The sequence below is a fragment of the Mustelus asterias genome, chromosome 16 (assembly GCF_964213995.1).
Source record: "Mustelus asterias chromosome 16, sMusAst1.hap1.1, whole genome shotgun sequence".
NCBI classification, from domain to species: Eukaryota; Metazoa; Chordata; class Chondrichthyes; order Carcharhiniformes; family Triakidae; genus Mustelus; species Mustelus asterias.
This window is the reverse complement of record NC_135816.1, coordinates 29,387,871-29,405,678: the sequence shown is the minus strand read 5'-3', so window position 1 is coordinate 29,405,678 and position 17,808 is coordinate 29,387,871. Positions and strand designations below refer to the sequence as shown.

The 17,808-nt window shown below is 41.5% G+C and overlaps 1 protein-coding gene across 3 annotated transcripts in view; it reads right to left on the bottom strand.

Annotated features, from left to right (window-relative positions):
- Positions 1–1,948: 1,948 nt before the first annotated feature.
- The window catches only part of acsl6 (acyl-CoA synthetase long chain family member 6), a 102,865-nt gene continuing 87,005 nt past the window's right edge, over positions 1,949–17,808 (bottom strand). For 2 of the 3 annotated variants that reach the window (XM_078230809.1, XM_078230812.1), the window contains 4 exons: positions 16,817–16,960; positions 14,156–14,257; positions 13,450–13,521; positions 1,949–5,914 (listed from right to left, as the gene is read on the bottom strand). In XM_078230809.1, the coding sequence (XP_078086935.1) occupies positions 5,774–5,914; positions 13,450–13,521; positions 14,156–14,257; positions 16,817–16,960 (459 nt within the window). In that variant the 3' untranslated portion in view covers positions 1,949–5,773. The remainder of the gene's footprint in view (positions 5,915–13,449; positions 13,522–14,155; positions 14,258–16,816; positions 16,961–17,808) is intronic. The other variant, XM_078230811.1, reaches the window with a different exon arrangement.

The window sequence follows — 17,808 nt, the reverse complement described above, 5'->3', positions numbered from 1 at the left end:
TGGGCTGAAGGGCCTGTTTTCATGTTATAAACATCTATGACTATGCTTCCAGAAACGACACAGGAAAGCTGTGCCACTCAGAATCCCTAGAGTGCAGGCGGCCATTCAGCTCATTGAATCTGCACCGAGCCCAGACTTTATTCTTGTAACCCCACATATTTACCCTAATAATCCCCATAACATCATGGGATACTAAGGGGCAATTTAGTATGGCCAATCCACCTAACCTACAAATCTTTGGACTGTGGGAGGAAACCGGAGCACCGAGAGAAAACCCATGCAGATACTGGGAGAACGTGCAAACTCCACACATTCACCCAAGGCCGGAATCAAACTCAAGTCTCTGCACTGTGAGGCAGAAGTGCTAAGCACTGCACCACCGTGCCATGAATCTTTTACATTTCCAAACGTTTTCTTAAAATCCCTGTTTTCTAATATTAGTTTATTGCAATGTTTCTTTTTAAAACAAGACGATTGAAACAAAGTAGGGTGAAAACCGGCCACGAGTCAGGAGCCAGTCCTCTATTTGTGACGATGTGCTGGTGGGAAAATATCAGTTCCAATTTGAGATGCACATTACGACAACCTGCACTGTTGTAAACTTGAGAATTACTGTACTTTTCAATTCTGCCCCTTTTAAACAGTGCTGAATTTGCTGTCGGCGTGGCCTTGCCAAGCTGTGGCGCAATGTTTGGCAACTGATATAGTGAGTTCTCTGCCCTCTCCCCAAATTCTAATTGTCTGGGGGAGCATTGGTGTCCACTAGCTTACTAATGAGCAGGCCAGTTTCCCCAGTGGGCCCATTCACACCTCCAACTTCATCATGGGAGGTTATCCTACCACTGGGGAGATTGATATGTGGCCTCTCCCGTGCTTAAATGGGTCTGGGCATTATGCTTTTCACCCTGACGGGCTACATTAACCAATCCCAGGTATTGACGGCCACTGCAGTGTTCATAATGCAGTTCATCAGACTGTTAATTGGCCTGTCATTCCTGCAACACTCCACATGCTTTTCTCCATTGGAGAACAATATTAGGATATGCATATGAATTTAGATTGATGAATAAACAAAATCAGTTTCAGTTGCCAAAATGCAAGATGTAGCACAAACAAATTCAAATAATACCACAGAAAAAATAACCTCATGTAATACTGCACCCATTTGCAAATTAATTACATGAAATTCTAACTATGCTACTTTGTATAAAATATCAATGTCACAAATGAAGAATCTTAAAAAAAAACCTAAGAGAGAGAAGCAGTAATTTCCTGTTACTTTTTAGGTTTAAAAAGAAAACCGAGAGTGGCATTGGAATATGAGGCGAGCTGCCACTGTTTAGAGAACTTGTCATGGGCCTCAGGACTTTTTTTAGACAACTTCCCCATAAGGAGTACATAAGTAGTAACCTTAAGGGGACATGCTAGATTCGCAACTAAATATTGCAATGGTGATCCAGAAACCAAGCTTCTCCTGAATGAACCTATGCAGTAACAGAGGCAGGTACAATTTTGTCTTTTAAAGAAGACAAAGAAGCAAAAGAAAATGGGTTGAGCTGCATGCAGATTCATTCATGAAAAACTGTAGAACATGAAGGGAGACGTTGCATGTCATGAAGATATGTCCCATTTTATCCATCAATTACGCTCAAATATATATTTTCCATCACAAAGACCAACAGAAACATATTTTATGGTTGTCAATTTTACATAAATTCATGAAGGACATAAAAAATATCGTTAGGGATAATTGTCCACATTTTCTAACTAAGAAAGATTAGGAATTTAAGTTATCTTGCATTTCCGCATTTTTATATTCAAATAATGTACATCTACATAAAACCATTTCTTTGTAGTTATATTTGGATGATATTTATAGTTTTTTTTACATATCATATTGACTGCATTCACTTCATTTAAAAGTCAACTAATGAAAATATTTGATAGTTATTTTATTCTGTTAACTATTTTTCTTTATTTGAATTTGAAATTCTTTGCAATATAACTCTGCATTACAGAAATATACATAATGTAAATATGTTGATTGATTTGCTTTCATGCAAAATTACTTTTTTCATTCGCTGCCCTTTATGGTAGCAATATAGCATCCTGTACAATATAATTTGTGCTTTGTCTGATCTCTTTTAAAGCTGCAATATATCTGAAAATGAAAGCAATGCTGCTTTAATTTCGGATTTCGACTCAAATACTTAAGAACGACATACCCCATTGTTTCTCTAGAGAAATATAACTTTTATCAAAGGTATGGAAAAAAGTCAGGTACCCTTTTTATTGTGGTATTATCATACACAAGGGATACAATGGCATTTTCACACCTCAAAAGTTAGTGTTATCACATTGCAAGATCAAAAAGTTTTACAAAGTATTTGTTAATAAAGATGGTTCTATTTAAAAATATAATGAAATACATGGAAATGTTAAATATTTAAACTTTGTTTGAGACAACTTCTTGAGCTTCAGAGCCAATGAAAACTTGAGCTCAGTTCTGCTCGGGTTTAGATCACTCAAGTTTAATTGAAAGTTTGAAGCAGAATGCAAACCCCTTTGCTGAATACAGATTATATTCTACCAAACTGTACTAAATGAAAGGTTTATGTATAGCATGAATTATTTTCTTCAAATCTCATCACTGAAACAGACAATGAAAATACAAGCAAAAGCAAGTTATGTTCATTGATAACTTTCAAAAGTAACATTTTAGTGCTCCAAGCTGATTTTATGTAGGATGCTGAAAAGCATTAGAAGGAATCATTCATTCCTTCGATCCAAACTGAGCTAAAGTCTAGGTTGTATTGATGGAAAGACTGTGTACTGATCCACTGCCACTCAAATCCACGCCAGGGACATGTTTCAAAAGTAACTTTACTTTCGGCAAATTGTATTCTCATCAAGGTGACAAATCAGTGTTGGCAATTTTTTTTTCCTTCACTGACGAGTATTTTTGCTAAACTAATAAATATATCCCTCGGTTTTACAAAATACTGAAGCTTTAATTTTCAATTTGTCTTCACATTTAAAATAATAAATTCGGTGTAAAAACTTTCCAATGTAATCCAATGTTTTTGTAAACATTGCAGTCATTATTGAATTTTCTGTCATTCATCTTTCCAACCTCAACACTGTAGTAGAGAGCAACTCCTTTCTGGTTTCTGCCAATATTGCTTTAATTGACAGGTGTGAAGTTTTTGAGTGTAATTTTATGTCGACTCTCCATCCAATCTCAGTATTTTGACATTCTCCTTCATTGGTATGGATAATATTGGAAACCCAATAAGATTGAACTTGCACGTGAAGTCATACGCTATCAATTTGTGGCAGTGTGTTGATACTTCAAAGATAATTGCAACTCAGATGTTTATATACAACTGATTATTCACACAAAACAAAAAGTGATGTTTGATTTTTGTCTTCAATAATAATCTGCAGGGTGAATCAAATTCTGTGTGATTTGGCTAATTATTATTTACTTAGAAGTCAAAAATCTACCCCAGTGCGTGAAAGAGCTGTGATATTGCACGATTGTGGGTTGAATTTCACCAGTAACCAGTTAAGCTCTAAAATATTGTCAGGAGTCATGCCATTGTTGCTGTGCCCACTGCTGGCCAGCCGTCCCTCACCTCCACCTCAATTTTACAAGAGGAAGGAGAGGCAGAGTGGGTTGCCTGCCCGTGGCCCAGTTGAGGCTCTTAAGTGGACAGCTGATATCAAATTAAGAGCTCCATCCACTGCCACTTTGATTTAACAGGCAACGAGAGAGGCTGGCCGGTTTAACCCTGTGGACTACCGGCCTGTTAAAGGGCCGAGGGGGAGATTCCTCTTGCCAGGCCGCTCCCCAAAGTTTGCCTCCCTATGTCCACCCTCCCCTTTCCCCACTGACTGCTCTGCCCAACATGATCACCACACCTGTTGCCAATCAACCTAGCCTCTTGGAGATCACGAATCATCACTGAACACCACTTCCTTGGCTTATCTGACAGCTTTACAAGGCAGGGCTTCCTCCTAGAAACGGATGGAAGTTGTACCTTTTTTTTCATTCCTTCACTGGGTGCGAGTGTCGCTGGCTGGACCAACATACAAGTGTTTGGTTGGACTGCAAATGCAAATCAAGTAGAATTCTTAAATAATTGTCCAAATCTCGATCAGCTGCCTTCTTTGACAAGCTGCTTCATGTTTCCAATAGTGTATATTTATATTCTGTAGGATTTGATCACTTCTAACCATACATCACTCTTACTCCCATATCTTTCCAGATATTCATCCAAGTTGTTTTGATAGAGATAACCCACACAGGATTTGTTATTTTAGCTTAATCTTATATTTATTCTTGAAACTCAGATTTCTGTAGCAATCAGCATGTCATTTTCACATTCCAACCCTAAAAAAGTTACAAGATAACTAGTGACTTAGCATAGTCAACTCTACTCAAATAATACAGCTTTTCTCTCAATCACAATTGGCAATGATGGATACTGCAATGTATAGGTGTCAGCCTCAAAAATCAGTGATGGCACTTATCTCTGATACAAAATTATCGCTTCAAGTCCTACTCCAGGATTTGAGCCGATAATCAAGGCTGACACCCTATCTTCCAATGACACAAAATCTCCCATTGCAATTTTCAAATAAGATGGAGGTTCTCCCTGGTGTCCTAACCAACATTTATCTGAACACTAACCCAATAGATTAATTGGCTTTTTATCCATTTGTAAGCAAATTGGCTTCTTTAGTGTACTCAGTGACAGCAGTAACGATAAGTGACCACACTATAAAAATCATTACGTAATTGTAAAGCACTTTAAGATGGGCAAATATTTTTTCCACACTTCATTTACTTGCTTATTTCAAGTTAATTTGTCTATCATTTTCCCATCTGATTTCTCAAATTACATTGATATGAAAATTGATTTCCTCTAGGTAGAGGCAATGCAAGCCCAGTTCTTGCTTCCACTTTATATCTCCATCATTATGAACAACAAAAAAAGATATCCATCTTCTCCCACAACATGGTTTTTGATCATGATAGGCAAATAAGGTAGAAGATTGAACTAATGCACAACTACAATAACAAAATAGTTCTAATTACACATTCTCAAGCCAAATGGTGTGATTTTTCTCCTTATACTGTACTCAATCTTTGCAATCACTCAATTACTTGCAAATTTTCTGAACATTTCTAATGCTATGTTCTCATGAATGTACAGTATTCACAATTATCTGAATTACAAAATAAATCAAAATACTTTTGGTTTTGGTACTGCTACTGCAGTCCTGAAAATGCTAATGCTTGTTAATAGGAAAAATAAACTTACAAAATCTGCTTCATGTATTTATGAATGCACTCAGGTTAAGGAAATTAAATGTTTAGATAACAGACAGATTTATGTACATATTTATATCTACAAATATATCTATAATCAATGACATTTAGAGGTGCTTAACCCTGAACCTAACTTTTTTCTTTTTACAAAATATGTACATTTCAATTGAAGCTATTAGTTATCTTCATATAAACAAAGCAAATATCACCGAAGAACATATAAAATTGGCTCTAGCATACTGCAGCTTTAAAAAAGAGCAAAACTTTATTATACACTGAGTTCTTAAAGTTAAGCAAGACACCTTCCAGTTGACTGAAGGAAATTAATAGGTCTCTCAAAATAGCCAAAGAATATATTTCGTATTTATGCATCATGATTACTTTACATAAAATAATCAGTACACGAGAATAGGAATGTTCATGTTCCAAATATTTTCATATTGAAGTATTAGCATAAAGCTCCTCAATTTGTTTCCGGAAGTAATTTCTCATCTCTGGCCTCTTAGCCTTTAGTGTTGGGGTCAACAGTCCATTTTGGACAGAGAACATTTCATAGTGGAGATTGATGGCTTTTACCTAGAAATCAAGAAATCAAAACGTTCAAATAGATTATTTATTCAGGTAATCACACTTAAATTTTCTTTTAAACCTCTTCAGATCACCTAAATTTTCTCCTAGCTTCAGCAATTTGAAAGACCCGCTGTTGGCCCTTGACCCAGGTTACTACTACAACTCCATCTTTATTCCCCTGTCTATTTTTATTCTATATTTCCTTTTCACAACCATCTGACCTCCATATTAGGGAGGTGGGAGGGTGCTGAAAATAGCATTACTGGCCAGTTTCTTCACTTCATCCCACTTCCAGGCCATTGGGCTGGCACGGTGGTTAGCACTGCTGCCTCACAGCGCCCAGGGATCCGGGTTCGATTCCCGGCTTGGGTCACGGTGTGGAGTTTGCACATTCTCCCGGTGTCTGCGTGGGTTTCCTCCGGGTGCTCCGGTTTCCTCCCAAAGTCCAAAGACATGCTGGTTATGTGAATTGGCCATGCCAAATTCTCCCTCAGTGTATCTGAACAGGCGCCAGAGTGTGGCGAGTGGGGGATTTTCATGGTACCTTCATTGCAGTGTGAATGTAAGCCTACTTGTGACTAATAAATAAACATTAACTTTACTTTAGTAGTTAGCCTCCAGGTTTTTAACCCACATTTGAACTTGATGGCGGGATTCAGAAGTCCATAGCAAAAATCCTGCCACCTACTTGATTTGATAGTCACTATGTTGTATTGATGGCTTCCACATTTGGTGGCATGGTAGCACAATGGTTAGCACTGCTGCTTCACAGCGCCAGGGACCCGGGTTCGATTCCCAGCTTGGGTCACTGTCTATGTGGAGTTTGCACGTTCTCCCCATGTCTGTGCGGGTTTCCTCTGACATTCTGAAAGACGTGCTAGTTAGGTGCATTCACCCTAACAGGCACCGGTCTGTGACGACTAGAAGAATTTCACAGTAACTTCATATTAGTGTTAATGTAAGCCTTACTTGTGACTAATAAATAAACTTCACATTTGCTCTTGTCCACAAGTTGAAAAATTGTCAACATTTTTCATATTTCTAAAGACTATTAGATCACTGCCACCTTTCACCACCACCCCAATTTCCACCAAATCCCAGCCTTTTCATGGAAAAATAGACCCAGACTGTTCATCCTTTTTTGATAGATATGATCTTGCAGTTCTGATATCATCCATGCAATTTTTCTTGACTCACAGTCCAGCTGAATCATTGATAATATGGTGGTCAGAACTTATATGGTACTTAAATCAAACCTTGATAGAACCCACAAGTTTAGCATTACTTCTCTAATTTTAAAATTTTATTTCTTGGGAAATTAGTCCTAGTGTTCGATTTGCTTTTGTTGCAGCCATATTCACAGCTCCAGGGACCTGGGTTTGATTCCCGGCTTGGGTCACTGTCTGTGTGGAGTTTGCACATTCTCCTTGTGTCTGCGTGGGTTTCCTCCAGGTGCTCTGGTTTCCTCCCACAGTCCAAAGATGTGTGGGTTAGGTTGATTGGCCATGCTAAAATTGCCCCTTAGTGTCCTGGGATGCGTAGATTAGAGGGATTAGAACATAGAACATAGAACATTACAGCGCAGAACAGGCCCTTCGGCCCACGATGTTGCACCGACCAGTTAAAAAAAAACTGTGACCTTCCAACCTAAACCAATTTCTTTTCGTCCATGAACCTATCTACGGATCTCTTAAACGCCCCCAAACTAGGCGCATTTACAACTGATGCTGGCAGGGCATTCCAATCCCTCACCACCCTCTGGGTAAAGAACCTACCCCTGACATCGGTTCTATAACTACCCCCCCTCAATTTAAAGCCATGCCCCCTCGTGCTGGATTTCTCCATCAGAGGAAAAAGGCTATCACTATCCACCCTATCTAAACCTCTAATCATCTTATATGTTTCAATAAGATCCCCTCTTAGCCGCCGCCTTTCCAGCGAAAACAATCCCAAATCCCTCAGCCTCTCCTCATAGGATCTCCCCTCCATACCAGGCAACATCCTGGTAAACCTCCTCTGCACCCTCTCCAAAGCCTCCACATCCTTCCTGTAATGTGGGGACCAGAACTGCACACAGTACTCCAAGTGCGGCCGCACCAGAGTTGTGTACAGTTGCAACATAACGCTACGACTCCTAAATTCAATCCCCCTACCAATAAACGCCAAGACACCATATGCCTTCTTAACAACCTTATCTACTTGATTCCCAACTTTCAGGGATCTATGCACACATACACCTAGATCCCTCTGATTAGTGGGTAAAATATGTAGGGATATGGGGGTAGGGCCTGGGTGGGATTGTGGTCGGTGCAGACTCGATGGGCCAAATGGCCTCTTTCTGTACTGTAAGGTTTCTATGATATCGATCTGTCGAACAATATTTAGTGATCACCCCATTTAGCTTTTTCTTACCAAAATGTAATGCCTCACACTTACCTACTTATTTGCCAATTACATGTCCATTCTGCAAGTTTATTAATGTCATCTTGCAGTCCTCCTCCGTGTTGACTACCCCCTCAACTGTGTTGTCTTCAAATTTAGAAATTGTCTTTTCCATTCCAAGATTTAAGTGGTAATATGAATTAGGAACAAGAGTGGTCCTGCCATTGATTCCATCTTCTGGCTCTCCGAATAGCCACCCTTTCCAGTTTAGTAACCAGCTAGATATTCATTCTGATATTTGTACTCTGACTCCACATGCTCTGACCTTATTAGTGCACTTTATTATATGGTACTTTGCCACGAAGGACGGGATTTTTGCACCTCCTGCCATGTATATCACAGTGGCGGAGGTGGCCCACCATTGGTTGGCAGCAGGATTTTCTGGTCCCGCTGCGATCAGAGTTTCCCGTTTTATGCACCCCCTGCCTCAGGAAACCTGCAGCGGTGGTTTGCCATTGGCAGGACCAGAAGATCCCACCAGCGGGAATGGCCAGATAATTCCGGCTCAATTCTCTGGCAACACAACTTTTCAAACAAATGGGTAATAGTGCCTCTGCTATTGTTTCCTTAGATTCTTTTAAAATGTTTGGATGTAATCCATCCAGTTTAGGGGGTTCCGCTGCTGCTCTGCAGTTGTGATCGGTCTGGGCAACAGGGCTATATTTCCGGGCAGTGTGGGGCTTGCGATTGTACGCATGCTCCCATCAATGCAGGGTTTGGGGGGGGGTTGCTGGATTGAGGCTGGCTGCATCAGCAGGAGGCCTGATAGCTCCATCTTTCTGTCAGCCCTCTGCTGTTGAACTGTGCATGTGCAGAGACAGAGGTCTGCACATGCGCTATAGCTCCCTTTGCTGCCTGATCAGGCTGACTGGTGAGTTAAGCCCCACCCACTGCTTTTAGTAGCTAGAAACAGTCTTGCCCATTTTTTCATGCACTAAGTGCATAAGATTGGGAGTAAAAACTCACCCAAAAAACAGATCTGCAATTCTCCCATTTCATGCTAGCTGGACACAGAGGTCATAAAATTCCACCCTATATTCAAATATTGGAGAAAATATGGGAGTTTTAAAAAAAATTCTTGGGCCACAGTGGCAAAGTGGTTAGCACTACTGCCTCAACGCCAGGGACCTGGGTTTGATTCCCAGCTTGGATCACTTTCTATGCAAAGACTACACGTTCTCCTGGGGCCCTATTTTACCATTGCGTCGTGCCCGTTTTCGGGCGTGAAAACGTGGTAAAGTCGGGTGTGAGGCCATTAACGCAGTCTGCGCAGATGGCCACTTTACTGAGACCCGGGGAATGGCCGCAATCTGATTTGCACCCGAAATGGGCTCAACGGTGCCTTTACCACCACATTTGCCAATCCAGAATCGTGCCGAAATGAACATGCTGAATAAAAGTCTGAGTTGGGCACTCCAGCTGCTGAAGAGGCGAGTTCAGAGCTTCCAACGGCTGTCTGACTCAGATCAGTGGTGGTGGTGGTGGTGGTGGTTGGGGGGGGGGGGGGCGGGTGGGGGAGAGAGAGGCAGTTCAGTTCATTCTCTGGTTGGGGTTGGGGGAGGGAGAAAGAGCTGGGAGGGGAGTGAGGCTGGATCATTCTTTCTCGGGGGCGGGGGGGGGGGAAAGAGAGTGACGCCAGATCATTCTCAGAAGGAGAGGCGGGGGGGGGGGGGGGGGGAAGAGGAGGAAAAGGGAGAGAGGAGGGAGGGAGAGGAGGGCAAGATGTATCTCTGGTGGGGGGAGGGGCAATCACTCACTGGTGGGGGGCAGATGGATCTCTGGTGGGGGGGACGGGGGGGTCCACTGCCACTCTGCGGCAAAGAACAAAGAACAGTACAGCACAGGAAACAGGCCCTTCGGCCCTCCAAGCCTGTGCCGCTCCTTGGTCCAACTAGACCAATCGTTTGTATCCCTCCATTCCCAGGCTGCTCATGTGACTATCCAGGTAAGTCTTAAACGATGTCAGCGTGCCTGCCTCCACCACCCTACTTGGCAGCGCATTCCAGGCCCCCACCACCCTCTGTGTAAAAAATGTCCCTCTGATATCCGAGTTATACTTCGCCCCTCTCACCTTGAGCCCGTGACCCCTCGTGATCGTCATCTCCGACCTGGGAAAAAGCTTCCACAGTTCACCCTATCTATACCCTTCATAATCTTGTACACCTCTATTAGATCTCCCCTCATTCTCCGTCTTTCCAAGGAATACAACCCCAGTTTACCCAATCTCTCCTCATAGCTAAGACCCTCCATACCAGGCAACATCCTGGTAAACCTTCTCTGCACTCTCTCGAATGGCTCCATGTCCTTCTGGTAGTGCGGCGACCAGAACTGGACGCAGTACTCCAAATGTGGCCTAACCAGCGTTCTATACAGCTGCATCATCAGACTCCAGCTTTTATACTCTATACCCCGTCCTATAAAGGCAAGCATACCATATGCCTTCTTCACCACCTTCTCCACCTGTGTTGCCACCTTCAAGGATTTGTGGACTTGCACACCTAGGTCCCTCTGTGTTTCTATACTCCTGATGACTCTGCCATTTATTGTATAACTCCTCCCTACATTATTTCTTCCAAAATGGATCACTTCGCATTTATCCGGATTAAACTCCATCTGCCACCTCTCCGCCCAATTTTCCAGCCTATCTATATCCTGCTGTATTGCCCGACAATGCTCTTCGCTATCCGCAAGTCCAGCCATCAGTCCAGCAAATCAGGGTGGGGGGGGAAGGGGGAAGCAAATCGGTCTGGGTAGCAGGGGTGGTGGGTGGAAACAGGGGACAGTGATGTCTGTGGTAGCCATCACTCCCACTTTCTGCGGCCTGGGAGTGATCTGACACGGGCACGCTTTTTCAATTTTTTTTTCTAACTGCACATGCGCAGTTCAGAGCTCCGATCGTTTTGGCCACGCTAAGCCCTGCCCACAGCGCGAATGGGACCCACAATTTTTTTTCAGGCTGAGTGTGTATGGGGGCGCCTGAAAGCAGATTTCCAAGTCGGATCCGAATTGCGCCCAGATTCAGCACTTAGAATGAAAATGGTAAAATCAGGCCCCTGGTGTTTGCGTGGGTTTCCTCCAGGTGCTCCGGTTTCCTCCCACAGTCTGAAAGACATGCTGGTTAGATGCATTGGCCATGCTAAATTCTTCCCAAGTGCGGTGTTAACGTAAGCCTACTTGTGACACCAAAAATTATAATTATGTCGCAGATCATGCCAACTTTTTAGTGGTAAAATCTTTATTTGGAACATCAAAAATTGGAATACAAGGGATTAGGTTACAAAGCAGGCTAGATGACAACCTACAATAATTTGCAGTTTTATGATCAACTTTTATGGCAGCTCTAGCTAATGTTTACCATTGCCTTTAGTTTGTGTTTATTTCAGTTGAGACTAACAAAGGTTACAGCTGGTGTACTCCTCAATGCTTTGCCACTCCTATTAACTTACTGCATGCACCTTGAGTCAGGGAGAATTGGAGTGCATTTACTATATTGTATTTCTGTATTGGACACTTAGATCATATTTCTAAAACAAAAATTGAAATTCTAGCATTATATGACTAGTGTTTTGATCTCTATTTACAGAGCACCGTATTTTGTCCAGAAATAAAAAAATGGCAGACTTGGATAATTCAGCTTAAATTTTGGACCTCTAAAAATTTGCTTGTTAAAGAGTATATGTTTCACAAGATAATTACAATTTTAAAAACATTTGAATAATTGTTAATGAATAAATCATCTTAATCAGTGTATCTAATCCACTATGGCTATCTGATTATCCAAAAGCCTAGAATTTTGAAGTTAGAAGTTCTAATTTTTTTTCTTCTTTCTAAACTAACCTAGAGATCACTGTCCCAGCAATTTGTGCTAATTATTGTGCCTTAACATTAAATTCATATCGTACATAATATGCATGGAGTAAAGAACTTGGCAAGTAGAATTATAAAGAAAATTTAGTTTTATTTCTCAAATTGGCTGTTATAAGATAAAAATGTTCATGATCCTTAAAATGTGATCAAAATATCTCTTTATTCTGTGTCCCTTATTTACCAAAAAATGGCAGTGTGTTGGTTCTGGTGAGAAAAATGGCATGTTTCTCTCCAAATCTTACCACACAGTTATAAAATAAACAGGTGTCTGTGTTTCACACCATCATGTAGAGGGAAGCCTGGCTTCACTGAGGTCATAGCCAGCACCCTCTCCACCTCCCAAACAGCCACTGCCAGTATCCCCAGCTCCCACGCCTGCTTCCCCGCCTCCGCGCACTGCAAATAAGGGAATACCCCTTCCGCATGGAGGCTCTAAGAGGTCTGCTCCTGGTACAGGTTGGCACTGCAAGGTTGACATGGGCATGGTGCCAACCTATGCCAAGTGGCACTGCCAGAGGGCATTGCCTGTCCACATCCCTCTTCCCCAGGGACTATACTCACCTTTATGCCCCCAGGGGAATCCCTATGGCAGGTTCACATCTGTTGTAAACCGCTTCACATCACATTGGCATGGTTTGAAAATCAGGGGGTGAGGGGGTCTTTCATGTATTGCTATGCATTTAAATCAGGTTCACGCCCATTGTGGGCCTGAACACGATTACGTCGCTGGTGAGGGGCGATGAAAATCAGAAGTCGCAATCTCACCAGCTAGATTTGCAACCTCCAGGTTTCACTGGATCTTGAGCCCTGCCTCCATTCCTGCGCTCACGAACTTCACCCCCAGTTTTACTAAAAAGAGACCATCAAAATTCTAGCAGCAAATACAAAGCAAAATTTTAAAGGAAATATTGCAATATTCAAAACTATCATTGCATATCATTTTACAGCTGAAATGGCTTCTCGGCCTTTTGGCTAAGGTCAAGCATCAGATCAAGTCTAAGATGGGGTGCAATGCTTATCCTGTCAGCTTGAATTTGATTTGTCTCTTGTTGGGGACCATGAATTGGATTTTGAATTTGGTTTTTGGAGCAAGCAAGAAATGGATTTGGGTTTGCCTGGTCCACTGAGCGTAGGCTTTGTAACTTTAAGGATGGAATAAAAAAATCATTTTACAGCTGAAATTTCCCTCATGGACAACTGGAAGAGAAGATTTTCAGCTTATATTGTCTTACCTGTTCAAATGAATAAAGGCCAGCCTGTTGCCCCAGTTTCACCATGTCCTCCATAATAGCTTTTTTAAAACCCTAAATTTAAACAATACATTCTATTAAGTAACACAGACCCAAAATGAATCCTGGTCCAAGAAATATCAACTCTTGCATAAAGAATAAATCAATAGTTTCTGACTTAAGTTACATAAAATATATTTATTCAAACAAGTTCATGTAAAAGATTAATAGTAGCATTTTATATATCACCAAAATACCAGCTTTCTGTGTGTAAAGTCAATTCACCATTTTTGTAGTATGACATCTATTTTGTTTAGTTCACACCGTGTCAAGAATATAACACAGCAGAGCTGTTGGCCTAATTTCTCCCGTCACATGGCAGATTTAGGGTGGGCAGGATGAAAATTGCTCGGGATAAAACACTGCAGAGTTCCCACCCCCTTGCAGTTCCTCACCATTTTCCACTGCTTAGATGTCAGCTTCACTTTGTTATAGGCATTCAAAGCAGAAACTGAAAACGCACCCAAAATGGGAATGTGGATTATCCATGATATTGATTGAGCCAAGTTGAAATCATACAGTACTTTTTCCTACCAACAGAGGTCATCCTATTAATACAATGTACCGAGAGTATAACTAGTCCTGTTGACTGTTCGGTCATGTCTAGCTCAAACACTATATAGTCTAGATATAATTAAAAAAAACATACCTCTGATTTACACAGTTCTGCATATGAACTCTCAAAACCCCTTTTCCTTGCCCAGGCATCTGTGGCTTCTGGATCTGGTACAACAATACCTACCAAGAAGGACTGTACCAAAACAGAGAAATAATGCTTGCATGTTACACAGAATACAAACCTGCAATTAAGTTTTAAACAAGTTTGAATATTCACCAACTTTCCTGCTGTTACCCAAGAAGAAATGTACAATAAAAGGCGACACTGACATTTGTGTTCACACACTAAAAATGCAAAATGAGTATAAAAAACTTCAAACTACATTGGGTTTCATTTTTTGCTTGTGTTTCACCCAATTTTTTTGCACCAAGAGGAATTGTTAGAAATAGTTTGAATAAAAACTATTTTTTGGGATGATTTTCTGTTTACAATCAGCTCTACTGAGCAATGGTTAAAGCACAGTTTAATAGGTGCAACAGAATATTTCATTCTTAAGAATACTAATTCTCACCTCAAGAAGCACAGTGATCACCACTGTAACTGTTTCTTTCTCCCTCTAATTTTCCCTTGCCCAAAACATGCACATTGCCCCAACACTTCACAGAATTTGCTAAAGTTACTCAAACTTCTAGGAAGAGGGTGAGATTGCTGTGGGTTGGTTTCAAGTTGATTTCTTGTTTTCCCCTCCACATTGTGAAAGTCATTGGGTGGGATTTTACACCTCGCTCAAGTGAGACTGGAAATTCCCACCCAAGACCAACGGACATTTCAGCCACTAAAAGCAACATTCATTCTACCTCAACCTTGTAAAGACTCATCAGGATCTTGTGTTTCCATCAAGTCACCTCTTACTCTTCTAAACTCCAGTGGATACAAGTTTCGCCTGTCCAATCTTTCCTCACAAGATAATCCTACTATTCTAGTAAAGCTTCTCTGAACTGCTTCCAACACATTTACATCCTTCCTTAAATAAGGAGACCAATGCTGTACACAATACTCCAGATGTGGTGAATGCGCTGTAAAATTGAAGCATAACCTCATAACCTCCCTACTTCTGCACTCCATTCTCCTCGAAATAGCAATAACATGCGACTGGCTTTCTAATTACCTGCTGTATTAGCCTTTGCAATTCATGCACTAGAACAGCCAGATTCCTCTGCACCTCAAGAGCTCACCATTTAGATAATACTTTTTTAAAATTCTTCCTGCCAAAACAGACAATTTCACATTTGCCCTCATTATGCTCTATTTGCCAGATCTTTGCCCACTCACTTAACCTATGTAGCCTTAGGAATCATACTTTTGGTCCATTAATCTAAGTAATTTATCCAAATTGTAAAAATTTGAGGCCCCTGCAGTATTCCCTGTGCCACTCGTTTCACCTTGCCAACCAAAATGTGATCCATTTATGCCCGTTCTGCTTCCTGTTGGTCAATCTTCTATCCATGCCAACATGTTGCCCCTAAACCATGAGCTTTTACTTTCCCACAATAACCTCTGATGTGGCACCTTATCAAATGCATTCTGGAAATCTAAATACAGCATACCCAGTAGAAGTTCCGCTTTTTCTACAGCACTTATTACTTCAAAGAAGTCCAGAAATTGGCTAAACACGATTCCCCTCTCTCAAAACCATGTTCACTCTGCCCGATTGAATTTATCGAGGTGATGTTCTTATAATATCTTTAATAACAGCTTCTAACAGTTTCCCACAGAGTTGTTAAGCTAACTGGCACGTAGTTTCTGGTTTTCTGCCTCCTCCCTTTTTGAATAGTAAGAAGTCTCAACACCAGGTTAGTGTCCAACAGGTTTATTTGGTAGCACAAACTTGAGGTGACCTGATGAAGGGGCAGCACTCCGAAAGCCTGTGCTACCAAATAAACCTGTTGGACTTTAACCTGGTGTTGAGACTTCTTACCGTGCCTACCCCAGTCCAACACTGGCATCTCTACATCATGGCCCTTTTTGATTAACAGAGCTGCATTTGCCATTTTTCAACCTACTGGAACCTTCGCTGACGAGGGAAAGTCAAACCCAATGCATCAACTATCTCACTAGCCAGTTCTCTGACTGTAGGATAAAGCCCACAGCTCCAACAATTTGTTCAGTACCATTTCCCTGGTGATTGTAATTTGAGTTCCTCCCTCCCATTTCCTGATTACAACCATTTCTTCTATAGTAAAGACTGATGCAGAATAAGTGTTCAATTCATCAGCCATCTCTGCTCACTCAGTTAACTCTTTTCTAAATATCTTTAGAAACTCTTGGTTTTTATATTTCTATCTAGCTTTCTTCAATTTTTCTCTCTCAATTAATCTTTTAGTAGTTCTTTATATTCTGTCCAATCTTCTGACCTGCCACCCATCCTTGCACAATTGTATGCTTTTTTAAATTCAGTGCAGTCTTTAATTTGTAGTTAACCACAGATGGCGGTTTCTCCCCTTGAAATTTTGCTACAGTATTGCATTGCTATAATAGACATTGTGACATATTTAATGTATTTCAACACATTAGTTGTAGCAATAGACGGTCGTAAAATACAAAACACAAAATGGGAAGTGGAGAAAAAAGATAGCAAATAACCAAAAAAAGGTGAAAACATATTCTTTAAACGAGTCACATAACTGAAATGTTCAGGTACAATTGTTATAATTCATTTTATCATTGAAAATATTAAAAATCCATTTTCACCTGCAAACTATCTCCATGCACATACACTTGGGCCACAGGCTCGCTCCGTACATAGATATTCTCAATTTTTTCTGGTGCAATGTACTCTCCTTGAGCAAGTTTGAATATATGTTTCTTTCTGTCTATGATTTTCAAAGTGCCATTCTGTGGGTAATAAAACAAAAATCCCACCTTCTTGTCATTAAGTGCATTATAAATCACAGTATTATTCCTTAAAAAAAAAGTGCATCAGAATGTACAAAAAGAGACAATGGCAGGGAGGTGGGGCGACTAACCTGATCGCTGGCCTCCCTCCCTCTGCCCAAATGCAGAGTGGCAACATGATCCACCAACTGCCCCCCAGAGGCTCTGCCCCTGCACCCCCCCCCCCCAAAAATCAGGCCATACTCCTTAGCACTGCCCTATGCCCACTGGACAGTGCCAGAGTGTCCCCTGGGCATTGGCACTTGGCCCCTTGGGCAGTGCCAGGGGCCCAGGCTGGCACTGCTAAGATGGCAACGCCCAGGGGACACCCCCCCACCCCATGCCCAACACTCTAGGGGACTTCGATTGCCCCCCCCTCCTTTCACTTCAGCGGGGTCAGGCCACCAGCTCCCCACAGGTGGGGAGCTACACTGAACCCCATTGGGGTGAACCACTCCTGGCAGGGAGCTGGGGAGGGGGGGGGGGGGGGAGAAGAGGCAGAGCGTAGTGGGCTGAGAGAATTGCCCCCTTGATGTGCCAATCAGTTGTGTAATTGCCCATCATTCTATAAACAGATAGATTTTATACTTATATTCATAATGTTTTGATATGAATCTAGAATAACATTCAGAGTTGTGCATTGTGTTTTATAAAAAGGCAACATTTTCAAAATGTATTGGAAGTGATTTTAAACCCACGTTACCCAGTGTAAACGGCAACGTGACCACGCAAGTTGGAAAATGTTCGATTTTCCACATCCCTCACTGGTGATGTAACAATGTCCCTCCCACCCAAAATGGGACAGGAAC